Source organism: Cinclus cinclus, chromosome 14 (assembly GCF_963662255.1).
Source record: "Cinclus cinclus chromosome 14, bCinCin1.1, whole genome shotgun sequence".
Classification (NCBI taxonomy): domain Eukaryota; kingdom Metazoa; phylum Chordata; class Aves; order Passeriformes; family Cinclidae; genus Cinclus; species Cinclus cinclus.
This window is the reverse complement of record NC_085059.1, coordinates 17,358,970-17,382,359: the sequence shown is the minus strand read 5'-3', so window position 1 is coordinate 17,382,359 and position 23,390 is coordinate 17,358,970. Positions and strand designations below refer to the sequence as shown.

At 40.9% G+C, this 23,390-nt stretch overlaps 1 protein-coding gene across 13 annotated transcripts in view; it reads left to right on the top strand.

Annotated features, from left to right (window-relative positions):
* The window catches only part of EBF1 (EBF transcription factor 1), a 263,620-nt gene that overhangs the window by 193,542 nt on the left and 46,688 nt on the right, over positions 1-23,390 (top strand). For 9 of the 13 annotated variants that reach the window (XM_062502531.1, XM_062502536.1, XM_062502533.1 and 6 more), the window contains 2 exons: positions 4,705-4,835; positions 12,439-12,565. In XM_062502531.1, coding sequence (XP_062358515.1) covers positions 4,705-4,835; positions 12,439-12,565 — 258 coding nt within the window. Of the gene's footprint in view, positions 1-4,701; positions 4,836-12,438; positions 12,566-23,390 lie in introns of all 13 variants that reach the window. The other 4 variants (XM_062502529.1, XM_062502527.1, XM_062502534.1 and 1 more) reach the window with 1 other exon arrangement.

The following is a 23,390-nucleotide window of genomic DNA, read 5'->3' as shown; positions in this document are numbered from 1 at the left end:
ACTTTTCCATTTTTTGCTCCCCATGTGCTGGAGTAGGTACCTGCCATCCTTTGTATGGGAGGTGATAAGATTTTAATGTGTACTTTGAGAAAAATGAAGATTTCATAAGAATGTTGTTTTCCTTGGAGTCATTAAGGTTTTTGCTCATAAATCCTTAACATTCATTGATAAAGCCCCTAGCTTTGAAGTCAGTGGCAGGGTTCCCATTGACCTCAATAAGTTTGGGATGCCTCTGACATCTCTAGCTGAGCTTGGAGCAGCACCATGGGACGTGTCAGAGGTGGCCACTGACTTGCCCTGATATTTTGCAAAAAAGGAGAGCAGCTCATTAAGGCTCATAACCATTAGGCCATTTCAGCAGGTCGAGGATGTGGCCACAACCCCTTCAGCCAGGAGCTGCAAAGTCCTCCTGCACTGGAGGGGGATGTTTGGTTTTCTGTCAGCCCAGCTGTCCTGAAAAAACGCAGTGAATGTGGCACGCTCACACCTAAGAGTCTGAAAATCCTGTCTGATAGCTGGGCTACCAAACTCTCTTGGTTCTTATTGTAGTTGGCTTCCAGTTGTTCATTCAACAACAACAACAGAAAAGTCCATAGATGTAGGAATGAACAATTAGTCTTTTTTTTGTTATAATTATTCCCTGGACTTAAAGTCTATTCATGTTACCAATCATGTACACTTCAATGCCTTGATTAGGACTGGCCTAAAGTCCTTCGCTCTATTATGTTATCAGTGAAGCTTCAGATTTTGGCTAACAACTCTTTTTCTACTGAAAAAGCTAAATTTTATGTAACCTTTTTTTTCTGTTTGTTTTAAAAACACCATTTTAGAAATGTTGTTTTGGGGTTATAGAAGGGCATGAGAAGTGATAATATTTTGAAACAAAACATTTTGTTTTTCTTGGAGGTATTGAAAAGTGTTATAGTTAATTCCAGATAGAGATTCTGGAACTTCACATTCTGGAAAAAAAAAAAAATAAATAAAAAATTCTGTATTTTGGTTTGTCTTCTGACCAAAACAAAATGTAGAAAAATCAAGGCCTCCAGTGAAAAGATTATTCTCCCTAGCTCTGTTTTCCAAGGGTTGCACAGAAGTAAACACCTTCCAGACAGTGCTTTGAAAGTTGCCAAGTGATTAAGAGCAGAAGTATGAGGAGCTGAGGGCCTGAGCTGGCCAGACGTTTGTACCAGGGGCAGAAATAGAGCTGAGGTCATCTCCTTGCCCCCCTCCCAGTGTTACCTGTGGTGATGCTGCAAATGGGACCCAATTCCATCCTTCTTGGAGCTCCAAGCAAAGGGCCTGAGAAGGGCGAAGTTTTAGACAGCCCGGTGTCCTGAACGACACTGGTTATTGCAAATATGTCACTGTATAAACATGTTTTGTGCCCTCAAAAACAGGTAGCAGTCTGGATGCCTCCCCCAGCACGTCTGCCTTGGGATGCAGCCCTTTCAGGGCTGCTTCCCTGGCTGGGCAGCACCTCCTGCAGCCCTCCCTGCCTTTACAGTCACTTGCAATTTAAAATAAGAGAAGCTGTGTGGGGAAAGCTGGGGAGTCCCTCTGGTTTTTGTGACATGGGAAAATAATGTCCTGAAATTCTTTTGGGAGTGCACAGTGCTCTCGCTCCATCTCAGGCTGTGCTTACCTGCACCATCCTGCCCTGTTTATATGAACACCAAGTCCTGACTTTTTATCCTCAGAGATATCCAGGGCTATGACCAGCAGGTTTGATGAGGCTCTGATTCAGCCCAATTTCTACATGTTTAAATAAAAAGACATGTGCTGTTGGTCACAGTGGCTTTTCAGGTGAAGGTGTCCCAGTGAAGAACTCACAGCCCCAGTTCAGCACACAGCCCTGAGTGTCTGCCTCAGTCCCCTGGCTACCATGGATGGGGCTTGGCACGCGTTTGATATGAAACAAATGCATTTATAAAATAGTAAAATCAAATACATAAGGTAGTACAGACAGGGCAGCAACTTGAACCTCTGAGTGCAACGTAGGGAACACAAACATCACAACATTAAGAACTTTTTTGTGGGGTCCGGTAACTACACGAGAGTATCTTGCATTCATTTTAAAGATTACTTGAATCTATAATTTTCAGTTGTAGAGTCATTTATGTTGGAAAAAACCTCTAAGAATGAGTCCAACTCTAAACCCAGCACTGCCAAGCCCACCACTAAACCATGTCCCCAAGTGCCACATCTACATGGCTTTTAAATACCTCCAGGGATGGTGACTCAACCACTTCCCTGGGCAGCCTCTTCCAGTGCTTGACAGCCCTTTCAGCAAAGACTGCATATGTTTTCTGTTAATGGCTTATGGTCTCAAACAGTTTTTATTCAATGGTATTTAGGAAAAGAAATGTTTCTTGTAGTCTTTAAGAAAAGTAGCTCATTCTCTGATACATGGGAAACTGATTATCTCTGGGGTTTATTGTGGGGGGTATGTGTCCACAATCAACTGGGAACACTGGAAAGGGTGTAATTTGGAAGTGATTTTAATTTTTATTTATGAAAATGTTCAATTCTGTGAAAGGGCTAGATGGCATTTTGAAAAGCTGCTTTCACTGTAAATCTGTTACTGTGAGCTTGGCTGAAGGGAAAGCATTTGCTTTTGGACATTGCAGTGGTTTTTATGCACAGTTTTATGCAAGTAACTTGAATCCAAATTAAACATATTGAAGTTACTTCTGTGTGCGCGCTACGTTTTCGTGACGGTAATGTCAGGATGTTTCTTTTGTTAGCTCATGTAAAAGTTAATGGCTGTACTCTGCCAAGTTTGCCTCAATTTTTTTTTTTTTATGCCTGTTTGTGTTTTTCCCTGGAGCTGGCATCCCCATCAGCTTAAGTAGTGGAAAAGTTTGTGCCTGACACTTGCAACCTTTTGTAGGTAGGGCTGGGGTCTGTTTGCTCCCCATCTGTGCCCGCCACCACCAGGGGTGAGTCTGGGGCAGTGCTCACAGGAACACTGCTCAGGGTGACTCAACTGCTCCCTTTCCAGCTCCCTCCTGCTTCCCAGCTCCCCACCAGCCCACCCTGCCCAGGGGCTGGGGGGAAGGAGCTTCCCAGCAGCCACACTGCTTCTTGCAATTAGCTCCAACCAACCAGAACTTCACTAAGGAATCATAAAGAATCACCGGGAATCTTTAGCGTTATGTCTGGAGCATTTTGAATTAGGCTTCTGTGAGTGAATTAATTTTCTGTCTTTGCAATTAGAAGAATTTAGGACAAGGGTTGTGCCTCATTAAGTAACTTGCTACACTGCCACACTGAGGAACTCATGAGGGCAAGGGTTTTATCCTGGATGGTGCTGAAACATGGGTGGCTTTAATTTCCCCATCTTCCTAGTAAATCCTTACCTGAGGAAGTGCCTGAATGCTCTTCCTTGAGTACATCATCAAATAATCAAAGTTACAAACCAAATTAACAGCTCAATCGGTCTTTCCATCAAGTGGCAATTCACGGCCAAATGCCACCAACCCTAAAATTGGGCAGTGGCAGCCTCTTCCCTCTGGCTTCATATCTACAGGAAAGAATCATTCTTTCCAACACTGAAGTTGGCTGGTGGAGTTATGCTGCTCCTTGAACCTGTTTTCCTTGAGTAATGAAATTGTTGAGGTACCTGCTTTACTTAAAATGTTACCTAATGTTACCAATGCCATATATTCACCTCATGCTGTATCAGCAAAAATTGGCGGCATCATGGGTGAAGTTGCTTCTTTCCATCAACCTATGTGACCACCCTGAGACTCCACAGCAGAGAGTTACCCAGGGCTTTCTGCCTTTTTTTTTTTTTTTTTTTACAGTAATGTTATTTCTGTTGCTTCAGCACAGTTAAATTCCAAGGTTTCCCAGTGCTGCAGAGGAGGAGAATCAGTATGTGAATGTTTATGCTGCCCCAGCCCACCGATATTTGAGCTGCTTCTGTTTAGAAAGTCTTAAACCAGAAGGTCTTAGTCCAAGATTTGAGCAGCACTTGAGTTTTCAACATCATCTCAGAGGCTCTGAGTAGATACAATGCCAGGAAAGTGGCTGTGAGACTGCATGGATATGGCAAAATGTGTTGCACACTAATCTTGTTTATCCTGTAGATGCAAAACAACTGGAATGACTGCATGGCAGCTGTGGCTTTTGGTTGTGGGGTGTTGTTTTTTTTTTTTTTGTAGTAGCCAAAGCATTAATCAGGCAGGATGGTTTAATACTGAACAACCTGGATCTGATTGCAGAATAGAGAAATGCTGAGGGTTACACCCTTTTTTATTTTGCCAATATTTTCCATAATATTTATGGGAGTTTCCTTGGTGAATTTGGGTTTTGATGGATAATAAAGCAAGCTTACTGGAGATTGTTTTATTAACTTAGGTCTTGCACATTTCATATACAATAAAAAAGGGATGTGTCCTGATTTCCACTTGGTCTCTGCCTATCATGCTCTGATTTTTTTGTTAATGTAGGATTAAAAATATGTATTTTTCAATGCAGATAATAAAACCAAATAGAAATTAATTCAGGAAAAAAAACACTTCCAAAGATGGAGTTTCAGGTCATGCATATATACTACAAAGAACATGATTGCTGAAATCTTTGTGTTAGTAAAGGGGGGAAATGAAAGCTCCTTATATTTTATTTTTCTCACGTCTTCTATCATTAAAATCCATTTCTAACAGCAGAATACTTCTCTTTTTCATGTGTGTTGAAAAGCAGCTACACCATGTATCAAAGCCATCAGTCCAAGTGAAGGATGGACTACAGGAGGTGCCACTGTCATCATCATAGGAGACAATTTCTTTGATGGGTTACAGGTCATATTCGGCACCATGCTGGTTTGGAGTGAGGTAGGTGTTGTCTGAACGCTAATGTCTAATAGCTTTGTCTCCTTGTAGCCAGCCTGTCCTTTCTCTGGGCCAGATGCTAAATCAGCAACAAATGTCAACACACAAGTCCTTGCCTCGCTCAGTTTTATGAAAATAATTAGTCAAATTTACCTATGGCAGGAATCCATTCTAGCCAGGGAGGTCTGCACCTCCTCTTGCTGGCCCAGAATTGAATTCAGTGGGTTTTATTCCAAGGAAAGGGGAGGTATAAAGGCCTGTGTGAATAATTCTGCCTTTAGCACTACAATAGCTAAGGGCCCACAGGAAACAAACATTTAGGTGATCCCACTTTCCAGGGAAACTGGCTGCTGCTAGCTGCAGCTCAGTGAGGTGGAGATTGCAGAAATTCAGCACCTCTGAACAGCATATCCCTAAAGCTGGGATACTTGGGGTAAATATCATTTTCATAGCAGCAACCAAATGCACCACACTGGACTCCTCCCACCTAGCAGGAACCCCTGTAGCTTAGCAGGAACCCTTTCCTTGCTTCTTATCATTTTTGTTTGCTCTTGTAATTCCTCCCAGATCCTCGAATCCCATCTTTTCCCAGCATATAATTAATCGTGGAGCCTGACATTCCCCCCAAAACCTGTGGGAAGTTAAAACCGAGGCAGCATCACCCCAATGGCCATGGCCAAGATTGTAGAAACCATGGCAGAGTTCCCCCACTGGTCCAGGGAGAAAGCTCAAAGGAAAGATCTATGTTTTGAACTTACGGCTTTCCAAAAGCATTTTTGAGGTTTAATAAGAAATTGTAATTTTCATTATTTTAGTACTGAAAAAAACCCCAGCCTCCCTGAAATATCTGTGCAGCGCTTCCCAATAGCAAGAGAATTTTCTGATGCTTTACCTTACATCCTTTAAATCTTAAATCAACACTATAGCTTAATTTATATCCAGCACATTCCCTCTACGGATTCCATTGCACATATGGCAGCACTCTTTCCATGTGAAGAGTATTCTCTAATGTCCTTCAATGTTCTCTCTCTCTCTCTCATCCTTCCACTTGAGGACAAGTGTGGATGAAAGGGCATTCTGGAAAAGGAGAGATAGTAAATGAGCCCTATTCTGAAGCCCTTATGTGATCATGAAAGTGCCCCCTGGGCCCAGTGTAAGCATTTTGTGTGTTAGTATTGAAGCCTTTATGGCTGCAGATGCTGAACAGGGAAAGGTGAAGGGGCTGGGAGGAAAGTGCTCCGATTTTGGTGCTGCGGAATTGGATCTTTCATTATAAATCTTGATTCTATTTATTAGTGGAAGCCATTAATTGTTAATTTCTAATCTCAGGAGACTGAGTGCTGGTCAAAACATTGTTGCAGATGGTTGCAAGGTCGTGTCATGGAATTAATAATGTTAGAGGGGGTCCAGACCTAAGCCAGTCTGTTGTCTGGGAATGGTGCAATGAAAGCTGGTGTTGAAGAAAACTCTTTCACTGCCTCTCCCTTACAGAACTGCTTCTCATTTAATAACCTATGAGAGCAGTCAAAAATCATATAGGAGAAAAGAACGTTCTTTCTAAAAGAAGCAGACAAACATGGTAAACAAGTGCAGAAATGCATGAGCTGTCTGAGTGATCCCTAAATAATAGTGATCTATAAATAATTCAAATTACACATACAAGCCACCTATGAAGTACAAAATAAGTTCTTTCATTTACCTACCCATTTCTAAAAACATCTAAGGCATTTTCAGTACCCAAGACGAATATTTTTGTTTTACTTTAATAGAGTATAAAACTGTACTGTCAGTCCTCTGAATCTGAGTCCAGTACAAAACTGGAGCAGGCTCATCCCGAGTTGCCAGTAAGGCCCAGTTATGAGCAAACTTGGCCAGGTTATTTTGTCATTGAATTCTGGACAAATTTTAAAGTTCACCCTGTTGTTTCATGGATCCAAAGAAAACATAATTTTAAATGGGCTTCAGAAAATCCCAAGCAAAACCAGATAGGCAGAGACTAAAGAAAAAGAGTTAGTCTTGCAGAGCATTTTCGTGTGGATTTTTCCAGCTTCACTTTCAGCTATAATTGCAGGTGGTTTGGGGGATGAAGTCTAATATTGAAATTAAGCATCATTTTGCTACAGACTTTGCATGGGACCTTGGGCAAATCGTATAATCTACTTAAAGTTCAATTCCCTTTCTCTAAAACAGTAATAAGATTAGTCACCTTCTTCAGAGAGGTGCTGTGAAGATAATTATCGTAAAGGTCCTATATTACTCAGACTTCATTATAGCAAAATCCATGTAAATACCTGAGCTGCATGGATATTTAAAATACAAACCCTACCCTAATTCAGAAGTAAAGTTAAGAGCCAAAAAAAACCCAAAAAAACCAAAAAGCTTGCTTTTAAGAGTGAATTTGTTGCTGTCAAGCAGCATGTTATAAATAATTTGAAATGTAAATAATATATTTTTAATATATTTTACATGTATTCAAGTTTTGTAATTGAAATATTTATATGCTTGAAATGGAGTTGACTGTGTTAAAAAAGGAAGTTTCAAATGGTTTCTGAAACACATATTTATTATTTAAACATATATTTTAGCTGTAAACACTCTAACATAATTGCAACCTTTCTCAGGCAGGGAGAACTAAATAAAAACTTAATTTGTCACATTAATTTTGAGCAGAAATGCAGATACCCTATGCCAGTAGGTTCAATTAATCCTTACGTCCCATATTACTTTATAAAAATGACTTTAAAAGCCCTTGGTATTTTTAGAACACAGCAGAATGGGCCATCTAATGCCTTTTTTCTTTCCAAGGGACTTTCGTAACCACCACACAAACAGCTCTGGTCTGTCGTGTGCACATGCTGGATGTGCTCAGACCCTCCCAGCAAACATTCTGTGTGCCAGGCAGGCTGTGCTGCCTGTTTGTGCAGTGCACACACACACACACACACACACACACACACAGCTGGAATCTGGGGCTTTCACCCCGCTTCTGGGTGAACACAAATATTCCAGATCAGTGCTGCTGACAAGAACCCTTCCTTTCTCTCTCCTGTTGGGGTGCTGAGACTCTCAGAGTTGAGCTGCAAGCAAATACATGATTGTGAAGACAAAATTAGTTTCTTATAAATATTCCACAATATTTGCTTAAAATGAACTATTTCTTCAAACATTTTCCTGCCAAGAACATTCCTGCAGCTGTACAGAGTCAGCTGGAAACAACTTCTTTTATATTAAGAAAAGATGAAGAACTGAAACATCTTTTTTTTATTTTTTTATACCTTTGTACAGCACAAAAACAGAGGATGATTTTTTGGTTTGGTGGGGTTTTTTGTGTTTTTTTTTTTTCTTTACTGCTGCTGAATCAAATTCTGTGACACAGTTTGTTATTTTGCTTTTTATATTTGTTATTGATTTTGGAAGTCTCTGGTTTTGAATGCTTATTTTGGAGCTCTGACTCATTTTTAAAAAATGGGTAGGCACCCTCTTTTTGCAAACCAAGGCTTATTAAGCAGCATCTGGATGCCCAGAATTGAGACATGCAAAGTCATTGGTAGTTTTTTAAAATATATGTACCTTAAGGGTTCTGTTCTCACTGAAAGCTGTCATTACCTTCACTTGGTGGGATTTTTCTTCATTCCTATTCTAATGGTCCTCTTCACACAGAGTCAAAGTCAAATTTATGACTGATTGTCACCATTTCCATAACCACAAACCAGAGCTCAAGCATGCAAAAATAAACTAGTGACTCAGATTAATGACATCTCCTTATAAAATGTCACTTTTAAAAAAAGAAAGTAACCTGGCACTCTGAAGAGTGTGAAATGATGCTGTATCACATAAGAATGCCTAGAATATATTAGCAAACCACAGAAAGAGGCTTGTTGTACACACTCAGCCCAAATGTGTTTTGGATTTTGAAGGCCAGGCACCGCCCACCATTCAGAAGATCCCTAAGTCAGGTTTTAGTGCAACTCACTGCATGTCCCAGATGACATGTAAGAATTTATACCAAACAGCAAATGCAGTTGCTAAGTATCAGACCGAGTCACTTGAAAATCCCTTGGGAGAAAGGTCCAGTTTCTAACTTTATGTCCAGCTCTGTTTCTCAATTTGCTAAATGCTGGAATGGAGGAAGAAGATGGATCTGGGATTTTGTCTGCTGGGTTCATGTCCAAATCACAGGTTAATGCCTTGCTCAAGATTTACATTTAAAAAATATATTCAGAGAGGGGTATAACTCATTTTTAGGGATTCTTGGTTCTTGGCAGGTCATTGCTCTGATTGTTTTGGTGTTTACTCATCCAAGAGTTCCCAGCTGAGGTGAGGATGCACAACTAGTCACACGGGGAGCTCATCTACCCCAGTGTCTGGTGTTTGTCACTGGGCAAGGACAGGTGCCTAAGAACAACAAGGTGAACATGTTGTGGTGCTTCCACAGACCTCTTTACCAGTCTCCAGCTGCTTAGGGCTCAGAGGCATCCAGAAGTGTTGTCTTTATTTTTAATATCCCTGGATGGTAATAGCTCACCTATTCCAGATGCTTTGCATGTAAATATGAGGCAGATTGTGCCCTGAAGCAGTGTGAAAGGAGAAAAGTGAAGTAGGTTCCCAACATCAGGCTCCAGGTTGACAGTGTAAACAGGAAAGCATCCCATAATCTTGGAGTTATGGAAGGCAGGGACAGATCTGCTTTTGCTATGGGTGGGCTTGGACTGCCCAGAGATGTACAGCAACAATTGGGTCACTTGGTTTGCAAAACAGAGTCAGGAGAATTTGGAGAGCTGCTCCCAGTCCAGAGCAGATCCTGGCAGAGCTGTGGAACCAGAATTTGAGACCCAAGGTGGGAGATTCTGATGTGCAAGGGAACATTCCTTTTTGTTCCTTAAAGCCAGTCTCTTGCTGTGACAGCAATATAGGAACTCCTGATGTGTGACCAAGCTGCCCAGCTCCCTCTGTGTGCAGGAGACCTGAAGGCTGGCCCAGAACAAAGGTCCCCCTGGCTCAGCACTGTATCCCTGCCAGTGGTCAAAGACAGATGTGACAGAGAAAAAGCAAAAGGAAAAGGCACATGTATTCTCCTGGTATACCTCCCAAGCTTTAGTCGTAGCGAAGAGAGGAATAAAATACATCCTGAGTGTCCTAAACCATAGGACTTCAGACATAATGTTCACCCTTTGGGAATGTGTGGGCGATATTATTGTATATTTGTGGTTTGAAACGCAGTTAAACTTATTTACTTCAGAGCACAAAGGAAAACCAAACTGTTTGTGGAGAACAAACCAGGAAACTTGCTTAACTCTCCCCAGCTCTCTGTAACAATGGACCATAAATAGGTCAGACATTTCTTGGGAACCAGGGAAGATGAGTATTGGAAAATGCCACAAATTATGTTTAAAGAACATTAAAGTGGTGACAGACCAGTAAATGCTGGGAAATTCAAAGATACAACCAGAAGCTGCCTGTATAGCTCATGCCAGAATGGGGGTGAGGGATGCAAGGCTCATGCTGCCGTAGTAAGATGAGTGTGTTAACCTTTTCTACTAAAATCCTTGGCTGTTTTTACCAATATTTTCTCCCAAAAATGTAATAAATTTTTTTCTCATCTTGCCAGTTCACCCAGTTAACCAGAACCACTCAAGAATGGGCTTTATCTGAGTTATGTTTGGCTGCTTAACAGTTGAGAAAATAGTCTAAACTTTTCGTGTTGGTTCAGTGGGGAAGGGTCAAAAAGCTCATCCCTACATGAGAGGTGTCTGAAGCACTAGAAATCAATTGCTGCTTGGCACTGCCTTCTGCCTTTGCTGGCTTTTTAGGGCATGGAAACAATTGGCCTGGACTTCTAGGCTTTGGTCAGCTCAACTGTAAGACTCTGTTTAAGTAAATGCATTCCTTGGAAGCTTGGTTTTGGTTTTGGTTTTAATTTTTTTCCCCCCCAAATTGATATAGTAAGCAATTTAGAAAAAAGGCAGGTTTCTTTTAAAAGTAAGTGAGTTTCTAAACCACATTATTCCAAAGCAGAGCCTGAAAACATTCTTTCAGAGCTCCCAGACAAGAAGACATCAACCCCTACATGATAATTTCAAAAATGACATGTGGCTTCTGACTTCTGTGGATCTGAATAGCTTTTGGAGCATTTGATGCTGGTAGTTTTGGTTTTAACATTCAACTTGGTTTAATATTAATTTTCTTATTTTAAATATGGAGAGCTCCCTACTGTGTGTGCCATTTCCCTCTGTAGCACAGATGGCTCTCAGACAGATATTGCTCTCCTTCTGTGCTCTTTTTTAGTCCCATTCCCTAAACAAAGAACTGGATAAAAGTCTGGATTTTTTGGTAGGACCTTACTACAGTGCTGAAACATTTAGGTCCTAGTAAAAATAAGAACTAAATAAGCTTTTTATTAAAAAAAAAATCTATTGAAATTTATTCCTTAATATCCAGGACATTCAACCAAGAGCATAGAGCAGTTGACTGCATGGGGTGCTCACACTTTGGTCACTGTCAAGACAGGTTACAGTCTTGGTTTTATTTGCCTCTCTAGAGGTGCATTAATGTGCCACAGGCAGAGAAGGATTATCCATGTGCCAGAGCTGTGTCTTGGTTGTTGGACACAATCATGTCACCTTTTCTCTGGACCTCTTTCCCCTGTTTTTTTCTGAGGGAGCACAGTGAGTGAGAAGAGAATATTTTGGGTATGGGGAGGACAATGCTGTAGTTTCTGAGAGCAGCAGAGATTTGAGTTAATCTGCTATGAATTAGTGAACTCCTAGATGGCTCTGCTAATAATTTCAGGGACCACATTTTAAATCTAGTCCAGAATCCTGAAAAGGCAGAAATGGTCTAGAGCCTAGAAAATGCAGCACTGACGTGCCCCAGCCTTTGTGCAAAGAGGATCAGAATTCCCTGCCCTAAATAAAAGAAAGTCAAGTTTATCTGCTTATTTCTGTGTAAATCTACACCCGAAGAAGCCCTCTTAGATGTGTGTCAGACATTGCAGTGAAGGCAGACTGGAAGTGATGGTTTCTTTGAGGCACCATTTTTGAGTGCTCTCATAATTTTGAAGGAAAGATCCAGCGTCCTTTAGAACCCAAGATCTCCATTTCTACAAGAATCAGTTACACCTCCACAAAATGAACAGAAAATTAAAACAGCAGCACAGGGTGCTTTTCCAGTATGCAGATGTCAGCTGGGGACTGGAGTATTTAAAACCTTGGACTTGTGCTGTGCCATGTTCACACGTGCAATCATGTGTCATTTATGAATCTAATTTGTTGGACACTGTCATGACCCCAGAATTCATCTGAGCAAACATGGGTGTCCTGCTGCTGTAGGTTGGATTTATTGCATTAAACCAGGGCTGATGCTTGTACTAGGAAACAAGTGCCTGGCATGTATGAGAACAGGAATCATGTTGTTGCAAGAATGCTTGTAAATATTGTGGTCACTGGCTTTTGTGTGGGTGACATCAAGACTGTATTCAAACATTGACAGGTTAATTGCATGTTTCAAAGCTTGTTTACTGTGATCTGGAAGTGTTATTAAAGAAGTGTTCAGCATCTAACAGTGCTTTTTTTGTCTCTTTCTTCTCCCTTCCCAATGTTTTCTCTAGCTGATTACTCCTCATGCCATCCGTGTACAGACGCCTCCCCGACATATCCCAGGGGTTGTAGAAGTCACCTTGTCCTACAAGTCTAAGCAGTTTTGCAAGGGAACGCCTGGAAGATTCATTTACACAGGTATGGATGCTTAAAATGTAAGGGGGAGAAATAGGGCAGGCAATATATCACACTTGCTAGGGCTTCTGCTTTTGTAATTAAGAGCTGTTCTCTATCTTTTTATTTTGGCTGAGGACGTCACTGAAGGCACCAGTCTGAGGCTGGAGTCAGAATGGGTGGCTGTAGGGATGAATGTGAAAGCACACCAGTGTGGGATTTTTGTTTGCTTGTTTATCCTCACAATAGGACATCTCTTTACCCAGGAGGGGAGAGGAAGGAGGGAAACAGATACTCCAGTACATAAACAAACAGAGGAAGAGTGCAAGCACAAGGAGCCAGACACACAAACCCACCTTGAGAAGGATCCTGCTAAACATCTCCATCTCATGTTATCCAGCAAGTGTTGCAAGGGTTCAAAGCCTGTTTGCCAGCACATCTCACCATAACTCACTTGTCTCTGGCTTCCAGGGAGCTCAAGTAGCTCTCAGCCCCACCACTGCTGCAGACACAGCAACCTGCAGTGTGCTTTGGGGTGGTCTCCCACACTGGAGACCACTAAGTTAAGTGATGTGGTCTCAAGAATTACTCACAAAAAAACCCTCACTCTGGGACATTGCAGGTGCTGTCAGTGTCAAACCACTCTCAGTAGTTGAAAGAATGGCCTGGGAAATAAATCAAGTAGCAGCATAAGTTTTTAAAAAGAATGTGTGTTGTTGATTCCTCTGAAGGCGTGAGCTACAGGAATTAACAGCTTTGCCCTGGTTTTGATGTGCTTTTAATGCACTTGTTCACATCTACAGACAGGACTATGCTGGAACTGCCTGAACCATGGCTCGGCACAACCCAGTCCATATCATTTCCTCATCCTTGGCCGCACCTGGAACTATAGGATATATCATAAATACTTGTGACTAAGGCATTCTGAGTTCCACTGGGATCATACATTACTCCAGCTCTCAGTGTACTCACAGGGAGTTAAGGCAGAGGAGAGAATTCTGCGCTCCAGGTGGGCAGGAAACTCTCATTTGAATTTTTTTAACGCTAAGTCAGTTGAACAAAGATACCTTATAAAGCTTTCTTGTCTTTTTCAAATACCGTCTTCCCCAGGTGGGATTATGGGCTTCTTTAAACTGGCTCTTAAAATGCTCACATATTACCCTGCTTGCTGAGCAGCAGGCACTTGTGGAGGCTGTGTGTGTTTATTTGTTAGTGTCATGATTTCAGCAATGTGTGGGAAATCCATATATTGGACAATGATACATCATATAAAAATGTATTAGAGTTTTGAATGTGTTGGAACAAAAGGAAAAGCAAAGGTCAAATTGATGGCTGGTGCAAATTGATGGTGTGAACCATCACAGGAAGGTGTTGCTCAGAGCTTTGGACTGTTTGAGATGAGTCCTTTCCCTCCTTTCTTTCTTGCAGGAAGTTGTGATCTCCTGCCTGTTGTAACTCCACTGGGGTGGCTGCCCCTGGGGCTGGTGAAATGGCAGGTGTGGATATGGAAGGGTTAAAAAAAAGGGGGAAACCTGCTCTCCTTAACTTTGCAAAGAAATTTTTGATGACTTCTTTAAATGTAAAAATGGCTTGAACCCATTTTGGGGTTGCTTTTGAGATCACCATTAATTAGCTTTTCTAGTAAAAAGGAGGGCAGCAGTTTAGCTTGTCTGCCCAGAAGCAGATGGCTGAATGTGGCAATAAAGGTCCCAGTAGGGAAAGTGTTTCCATGTATACATTTTCTGGTTGTGTTTAAAACACAATATTTTTCATCCAGTAAATGGAAGTATGAAATACTAAACAATAATGATAAAATCAAAGGTGATGCAGTCCATAGACAATTCTCTCATGCAGTTCTTACAGAGTTACAATAGATACAGAAAAGGTGCTGTGACTGAAATCCTACCTCACACAATTTGCATTTTCCTTTTAGACCCAGCCTGAACTTAAATGTAGCTTTTAAAAAAGGACTAAATGAAACTAAAATAAAAACAATTAATGCATCCTGACCTCCAGAAGTGCCTTCCAGCCCTTTAAACAAAATGCAGGTTCAGTACATGCCTGCCGATTAGTTTTAGTTAATTGAAAATTATAGGATTGACCCAAGAGGAAAATTTTGTTTGCACTCCAATCACTTTTACAAATTAAGGAAAATTACCACAATTTTGTTTAGCTAAGGTTTCACACTGAGTTCACGAAATTAGCTCAGCCATCCCAACAAAGTCAGCACTTTGTTAGTGAGCACTAGAAAAAAACTAATAGTCTATGGTGTGTACAAACGAAGCATAGAAAAAGCTATGATGCTTTAGAGAACTAGGCCAAGTGGTTTTAATTAGGATTATTGGTTCATTGTAAGTTTTGAAGAACAATCAAACTAGCAGATTAGCTGTTTCTTTTAAGGCTAGAATTTCTTGCCATTCATTTTTCCCATGAGAACTTGTTTTAACTCCCACATAGCACTTTTTTTATTTTTCTTTTTTTATTATTTTTTATTTTTTTTATTTTTTTTTAACAAGGCCTGCAGGAAATGGACCAATTGGAAGTTGGGATACAGTAACATTCCCCAGCATCACTGCAGCCGATGGGAGTTTTTCACAATGTTCTTCAGTGAACTCAGTGTTCTGGAACATATTACAAAACCACAGAGGCCAAATGTTTTCTCAGAGGAGTTTGGCCTCTGTTTTTGGCCGAAAACATTTCAGCATCACTTGCTGCTTATTTACCCTGCTATTAAGAACAAGAAAAGGGGAGAGCAGAAAAAGCATGGGGGAAGAAGCAAAAAAGAGTGTGTGTGAGAGAGAACAAGACCTGGGTTTTGTGGGCGGTGCAGGAGTTGATCAAGCATAGTTTCCTTTCTGGTGAGAATGTCCCTGCTCGTTAATGGTCCCATTTTGTGGTCAGGTCTCATTTAGAAGAAATTATTTTTAATCAGTGTTCAACAAAATATCCCCTCAAGCCACCTGGCTGTAAACTGTTTTTTTCTTACTGTTAAGTAGTTAAGTTCTCAGAAGAAAATACCCAGTGACCCATTAATTTTAGCCTTTTTTTCCTCTTTAACTGCAAATAACTTAGTAACTTGATCTCTAAGTAGTCCGTGTGCCATCTAGGAATCAAGGTCACATATATACAGAGAAATCCTGGCCTTTGTGAGTATTTCTGAAAGAAATAAACCCGTGTCAACCCTGTGCTTACAAGAAAACATCATTTTTTTTATTTTCCATCTGCAGAGCGAGCCATTAGCATGCACTTAGACAGCAATTATTTCTTAGAGTTTAAGCTTTGACATTCCTGAGAGAATGTTATTAGAAATACAGAAGTCTGAACACACCTTGATTGTGTGTTCTTTTTGGAATAATATTAAAAGTCCATATTACACATAGAAATACACAGGCATGCTGTGGCACCATTCATCTCCAAGTCTCTTCTGGCATTGGAGAGCACTGAATTAATTCAGCTTTCTGACGCAGCTTGGGAGTTAGGTGTGGGTCACTAGCATTATTTTAGGACTGGAGAAACAAAGATAAAGGTAGAGATTAGAGGTACAAACCCATAGGTGTTTTGGCAAGGTGACTCAGGGCATATATGGCTGACTTTAGTAAGATGTGAGAATTGGCACAAATTTGAGATACCCAGACAGACCTTTGAGATTTTGTTTTTATTTGCTTTAATTTTTAAAAAATGGATGCATCATGGACAACATGAATTTCACAGATGAGTTTTGCAGTGGCACTAAACTGCAAGATTTGAGTGGGGCTGCACGGCTGTGAGTGAGATGAGAATTTATCTCAGTGCATATTGGAAAGGACATATGGAGGGCCCATAAAAATGCATTATGCTGTGTCTTCTACCACCTGCTCAGTTTAAGATTTTGTGCTTGTGTTCCAAAAGCAGAGCAAAGGACTTCATAGGTGCCAGAAGTACAGAGCTGTGTCTCTGAGGTTGTGTGCAAAATGGGTTAATTCAGATTCTTCGCTGAGCAGTACCCCAAATACTGCTCCTACTTTTGGAAATAGATTACCTGGTTGGATACAGGTTGGAATTTAGGGACCATTTTAAATTGCATTAGGCTTGCAGGGAGGCTGTGGGCTGAACCCCTTGTGTGCTGACAGGGCACCACGAGGAGCAGGCAAGTCCCCCATGGGCCATTTGGGGTTTGTTACGAGCTGTGGGGTGGGATGTGTCTCTAGAAGTGCTGCTAGTGGGAAAGGCTGGATGGAGGAAGGGTGTAAACACTGCCATGGGCTTGTTGTGCACTGGGAGTAACCCAGATGCTGAGCTCTGATCCTGTAGGATAACTGTGACAAAGGCTGAGTAGGACAGAGTGGACACTGCCAGGACTGACCAGTGTTTGTATTACACTGTCAGGCCACTGTGTGTGGAGAGATGTGGAAATCCTGGTGCTGTGAAGGTCAGGATATTCACAGAATTTCTGGGAAACTGCGTCTGTCTCTGAAATGTCACAGGGCTTCTCAGGGAGCTTTTCACTCCCCTATTTGCTACAAAAACGAAATGGTCTCATGTGGAAAAATCTTCTGAAAACATTTGAGTCTGCGTACAAAGAGGAAGGGCCTTGCAGATCACAGATGATTTGGGTAACATTTCCAAAAAGTCTCTGTTTTAGGTGACTTCGTTTTCAGATTTTTAATTTTAGATGGTTTTATTTACAGAAGCACAGGAGTAGTTGTCTTCTGAGAATCATTCTCTTTTCATTTTTTTTTTTTTTAAGTCGAATACCTTCAAGAGTAAGAGACCAAAAACTACCTGTTACCATCTAAAGCTTCAGTCCATGATCCTGGATGCAGAGGTTGGAGTCATGTACAGAGATCTGGTCAGAATTGGAACCACTTAAAAACTGATCTGGAGTCCCTTAAGTTTCTAACCTGGTAAATGTCAGTGATTTCCTTTGCTAGGAAAATTTTCTCTTTTCAAGACAGCGCTAATAACTATGCAAAGATCAAAAGGTACATAATCAATGAAAAAATCAGTTTTCAGAATGGAGAGTTCTGGAGTTTGGAGACTAAAGAAAAGAACACTTGAAAAAAAAAAAAAAGAATAAAGGAAGGAAAAAGAAGAGACATAGTGGTTGTCAAGAGGTTCCTATAGAGACTTCCTTGATCCTTGCAGACTGGAGTTTGACCCTCACACCAGCTAACCTTGGCCATAGCTGTGTGGCTGCTCGTTCCTGAGAAATATTAAAAACTAGTGGCAGTTATTCTCAAAATCAGTAATCCACAACCTCATTAGGTTTTACAATGCCTCATTCATGTGTGTTTATTATTAAATCATGAGCACTTAAATAACTGATTAGTATAAATCAGGAGAGAAGGCCACCATCAACAGAACAATAAAAATAAAAGAAAAAATCCAGCATGTCTGATGCTGTCTCAGGTTTTATCCTGATGTGTTTATAAAATTCTTCAATCTCAAAGATATGGGGATCATTAAGCTGAAATGAAATATAGAGCACATCACTTCTCCAGAAGAGTGACCAGCTATGAGATCTGGTAGCAAGCAAATGAATGCCATTTGTTTTTAACAGCAGTTTTTATCTATCTTTCACTAGTAGATATTAATAGTGGTGGCAGAATAAAAAGTATCAGATATCTTGAAGTTAAATAGTCTGAAAGTGCTGCAAAAGAACAGAAAAAAATTCTTAAATGCAAAGAAATATATGAAGTTTAAAGAGCATGAGCGTGCTGCAGGTTACCCTGTGCTCCATAGAAAATCTGTTCCTGATCTCAGAGAGGGTCTATGGAGAAGACATGGTAAATCCTTTTTTTTAGAACACAGTCAAGTAAGGATGAATGAAAACAAACCTTTGTAAATGTAAACTTTTATCAGGGAATTTAATTAATGACTCTGAGGAAAAACAAAAAAAAGCAAAAAAATCCTTTTAACAAGTATTTTAAAAATATCCTAAGGCTCTGGGCTCCCCCTTTATCTCACTGTGCCAAGTGTTCCTTCCCAAGTGGACCTTGCCATGGGGACTGCAGAGGTGTTTGTCACTGAAGGACTTGTGGCACCACTGGTTCCAGGGCAGTGCAGGGCAAACAAGGGTGGGATTGGTGCAGCCTTTCCCTCCAAGCCCCCATCAGAGATGTGATCTGGGTGTTACCTGCCCTTGAGGTGAAAAGCTGCTCTCAGGAAATCTCTGTGTGAGTTTGAGCTTGAACCTGGCCTTTTGTATGTTCCAGTCCATTAACTGAGTCAGTCACCTGCCCTGCCTGGAAACTTTGAGGGGGAAAAAAATGGCTGCAATTGCTTTGGAACAAGATTTTCTAGATGAAATAATTTCAGTGTTTATTATTTTGGTGATGGTTTGGGGCGTTAATGTTGTTACCAGAATATTTGTTTTGACGCTTGTAAGGACATGTCCAGTGGAGAGAAGTATGGGCAGTTATCAGGGTGGAATTTTAGCAGCATTAGGATGGTTGGTTTGGTTTGCAGAAAGTCAGGAAAGGAAGCTGGGAGCAATCCTAACTGATTGTGGGGAGGGGATGGTGGAGGTAACTGGCAAATCCCTATTCTAAGCTAATAGGAACAGAGCCCTCACATCTTTGGTATTTCTTAAACACTGGTAGCACCATAACACAGTGCAAAAAACAATCACTGAAAGTGTGCAGAGTACCTGTAGGACAGCTTCAAAATGAAAGCAATTACAGCAACCGTCAGAATAAAGCTGGCTGTGAAGGAAACATATTATTTTGCATATTTTATGTATACACTTTCCAAGAAATATGACCTTTATTTTCTAGTTAGAGGGAAGTGCAATCAGGCTCTACGCAGCAAAGGGTAGCTGGATCATTAAAAAGAATATTTTCTCTGATATTAGAAGCCTAAATGGGCACTAGTCCTTATTCACAACCTTGGCTGTTTCTGTCTGCCCTGAGTTAATAAGTGATAAGGCCAAAAGAGAAATAAATCACTGAAGTCCCTGTCCAAAGAAAACATATTGACTACAGCCAAGCAAATAACAGCCCATAACCAATGGTCCCATTCATCATTCATGTAATAGGGATATAAAGTATTTTCTACCTATGAAACCATGGAGTAGGAAAAAGCCTGATAAGCCCCCAATCTAAACTATGTGATTTGATTATTAAAGGACATGAACTGTTTGTCACATACCTTTAATCTTTAAGATGTGTTGCCATTTCTAAACTATAAATTTGTGGTAAAGGATTAGAAAGCTATTAACAATATAAAGGTATAAAATAGACTTCATAAGGATTCCTGCAATTGTCATGCAACCCTGTAGACCCTTGCAACCTTAACCCATTGAATATGATATAACATTGTTATCTGACCTTCAGAACCAATAAACCATTTTTTGCTTTTCAAATTCCAGACTTCATGATAAATTAAGCCTCTGGATTCACAAAATAAGCCTTGTAAATTCTCTTCTTTATCCCCACCCCAATACCTTTAAATTTTCATACCCTTGCTTCAAAACTCTTATTCCAGACTGAAATTGTTAATCTTTTTTTTTTATTATTATTCTCCTTTTAGCTCATGTCACTTGATGAGATATTTTTCCCTCTTAAAAAAAAAAAAAAAGGCCAATAAGAACAGGGAGCTGAGATGAATTTCTAAAAAGTCTGCATTGTACTTTGTTTCTACAGGGGGCTTCACTGCCTTTAATGTGTGGGTATCCAGGTTAGACAAACACTACAGAAAAGGGCAGTTTAGAGTGGCAGCAGAGGCTGAACTGATCACCTTAATGCATTTTGATGCTGTGCCTTAAGAAGACAGACAAGGCACTGTCTCTTTGCTGGCCCAGAAAGCAGAATCCTTGACTACTTGCTGCCACTGACATGTTTAATAGACTGGGAATTCTGGCTTCCTCATGGGAATGTATGTACTTAACTCATCCTTCCTGCTCTTCTCGTGGTGTGCAGCACGTTTTGGTTTCTTCTGGAATGCTGGGCAGGATTTGCTGTGGTTGAGGAGTGGCCAAGTTGTGGCCAGGCTCTCAGAGGTGCCCATGGCACGCTGGCTCTGGAGAGGGTGTCAGGACCTGAATTTAGTGCACAGCTGCCTGAGGCACATTCTCACACAGCACTGCCTGCCAAATAGTCTCCTTAAGATGTGCTTAATCCTTTGAGGTGCTCGTTAGTGAGGGCTCATTTTGCTGAGGCATTTTGTTTCACAAGTGCCCAGCTCTGGGATGTGCAGCATCGTTCCCCAGAGGCAGGACTTGGGCAGCCTCGTTCCTTCTGCTTGTGCCAGCATCCCTACACAGCCAGTAGTGCTTATCTAGCCTGGTTAGAGCTTCTGACAGCAGTGACTACAGAGAAGATGTGCCTCAATATATCCCATGTCTACAGATTCAGGCTTTTTTTTGTTAATATATAGATAAAAGGAAAATCTTGTACTTGTAGCCTTTCATCTCAGTGGATGCAAGAGCAATTTATTGCATGGAGTGTGAAGTTCTTTGTACTTTTCTGCTATCTTGCAAGAACTCACACAGGCTCTTCTGCTTAGTTATGAAGATATCAAGTGCATAAGTGATGTGGTCTGCCCTGGTGATGGGATAGAGATGCTGGAAACAGTTTAATCACAGTATGACAAAGCTCAATCCTGGCAGTTTCTCAGGCTGCCCCAAAACTCTGCAGAGTTGCCTCCTGGCACAGGCTACAGTGTCCATCCTTTATTTGAAGTTATTTTGAGTATGTTTGTATGAAACTTTGCAGTGCAGACTGGCCCTGTAGGCTGCAGGGCTGCTACATTGGTGACACCACAGGAGCCAAATGGAAAGGAGTTGTAACCACGGTGTTTTAAATTATGTGAGACATGTGGCAGTGGGCCACATTTATTTCATGGTAATGGTTGGACAATGTCTTAGAGAAAGCAGAATTTCCTTGAAGATTCAATCTGCACAAAAGTTTCAGCAATCTGGAGGAGCTTCCCTGGGACCTCCTGGCAGGTCACTGTCATCGCTCGGCTGCTGCTGTTGCTAAGGGACAACATTGTGGGGCTAAAACTGCTACATTTTGCTTTTTAATTTAAAAAAAACCCCTAAGCTCGATTGTTTAAGGTCTGTATATAACGGTATAACCTTCACTGAAAGGAGTTTTGCCATTGGATCTTTCCCCTGGTCTGTTATGAGCAGTTAATTAAGAAGTATAAAACCATCATGCCTTAATCCTGCCAAGACAAGAGTATGCAGTTGTTTTCTTCCACAAGGTAGAAGAGAAGTTATTTGATATATTAGAACACCAACATATTAACATGATGTAAAATAGGCTGTGCTTTTGCAGCTATTCTGAAGGAACTTCTTCCATTGCACACCAAACTTGGACTGCCAAGGACCAGGGAGTTGATGGCAGTTTACAGCTTGGGGAGATCAGTGTGAGCCATCCAGGCAGGATGACAACAAAGAGCTGGATTTGCCCATAGTTGCCTATGGAGAGCTGCAGTCTGGCACAGTTTGCCCTAAGGTCATACCTACTGTTATTTCATCTCTCAGTGTCTTTAACTTCTGTCCTCTCCCTTCCCTCCCAAACATGGTTCTTCTGCTTTTTCCTGTTGCCATAAATTGTGGTTAACCTCTATGCTTCAAGAGTTGTGGACTTCAACTGCTGTTGGATAGTACCAGGTGCCAGCACTGGTGGTTAAAAAAAAAGGAAAACCCACACCCAGCAGACAGAGAGTTAATAAAAACCATCCAAATCACACTCAAGAAACAAACTTAAAACAACCCAAGTAAAAAAATATAGAGAGAAACCCCACACAAGCAACTAAATATGGCATTTTTTAGGACCCCATGGGACAGAAAATGCACATGGCATTTAAGGTACTGTAACAGCCATCTAATAAAAATACATGTTTGCTAAAACAGAAATTGGTGCCAAACCTCCCATTTTAAATCTGAAATTTACAGAGCAAAACTGGGATACCTATGAACAACTGTGAAATTTGATGTCCCTTTTTAGCACTTGCAGCATTTTCTGGATGGGTTTTATCCCTTTTCAACATGATGAGGCCCTCTTGTACCTTATAAAAAATGCAGTGAATCTTTTGGAGCTCTGGTTTTGATACCCCCTGGGCTGCCAGATGTCATTTAAGATGCAGGGGAACCATCAGGAAACTTCTCTTGGTCTTCTTCCTGCACATGGGCTCTGACCAGCTTGCTAAATAAGCACTTGTTTGGCTGAAGCTGGATGAGAAGCATTTCACCCTCAGTGTCCCACGTGCCAGGTGCTGTGCAGGAAAGTAACTATTACCCCAAATATTACAATGCCTGATAGTTTCTGAAATACTTCTGCTTATTGTCCCCTTTTTCTTTGGCTCTGCTTTTTATCTCCTTTCTTATACCCAGATCCCAGCTTTCAGTGGGATAGTGTCTGCAGAAGGCAGAAACTCATCAAATAAAAATATGTAGTTTGTGTGCTCAGGCAGTTCCAGCAGCAAACTTATATTCGTAAAAATGGAAGGCAAGATTTTGCTGCCAGAAGTAACCATGAATTCACATTAAAAGGTCACTTCTGCTAGGGAAATATTTTTTCCAAATGTAGATCTCTGACTATTTTCATCTCTCCAAAAAGAATTTTCCCTAAAGTTCACATGCATACACATGCATAGCTACTAGAAATAGTCATTACATTGCTGTTCCAAAAAAACAGCTCTTCAAGTGGCCATCCTACTGAAAAACAATAATATTTTTTTCTCTACAGGTTTTAATTTTAATTTTAAGGTACTTTTTCTCCCTTAAATCTTGCATTGAACTATGCATGTCAGTTATTTAAAAGGATGAGACTGAGCCATGTTTCACCTATTTGCCTGAGGCTGGATTTTCCCTGGGTGTTTCTGTCAGCTCAGAGGCTGTTATTGATAGAGGAGCTCTTAT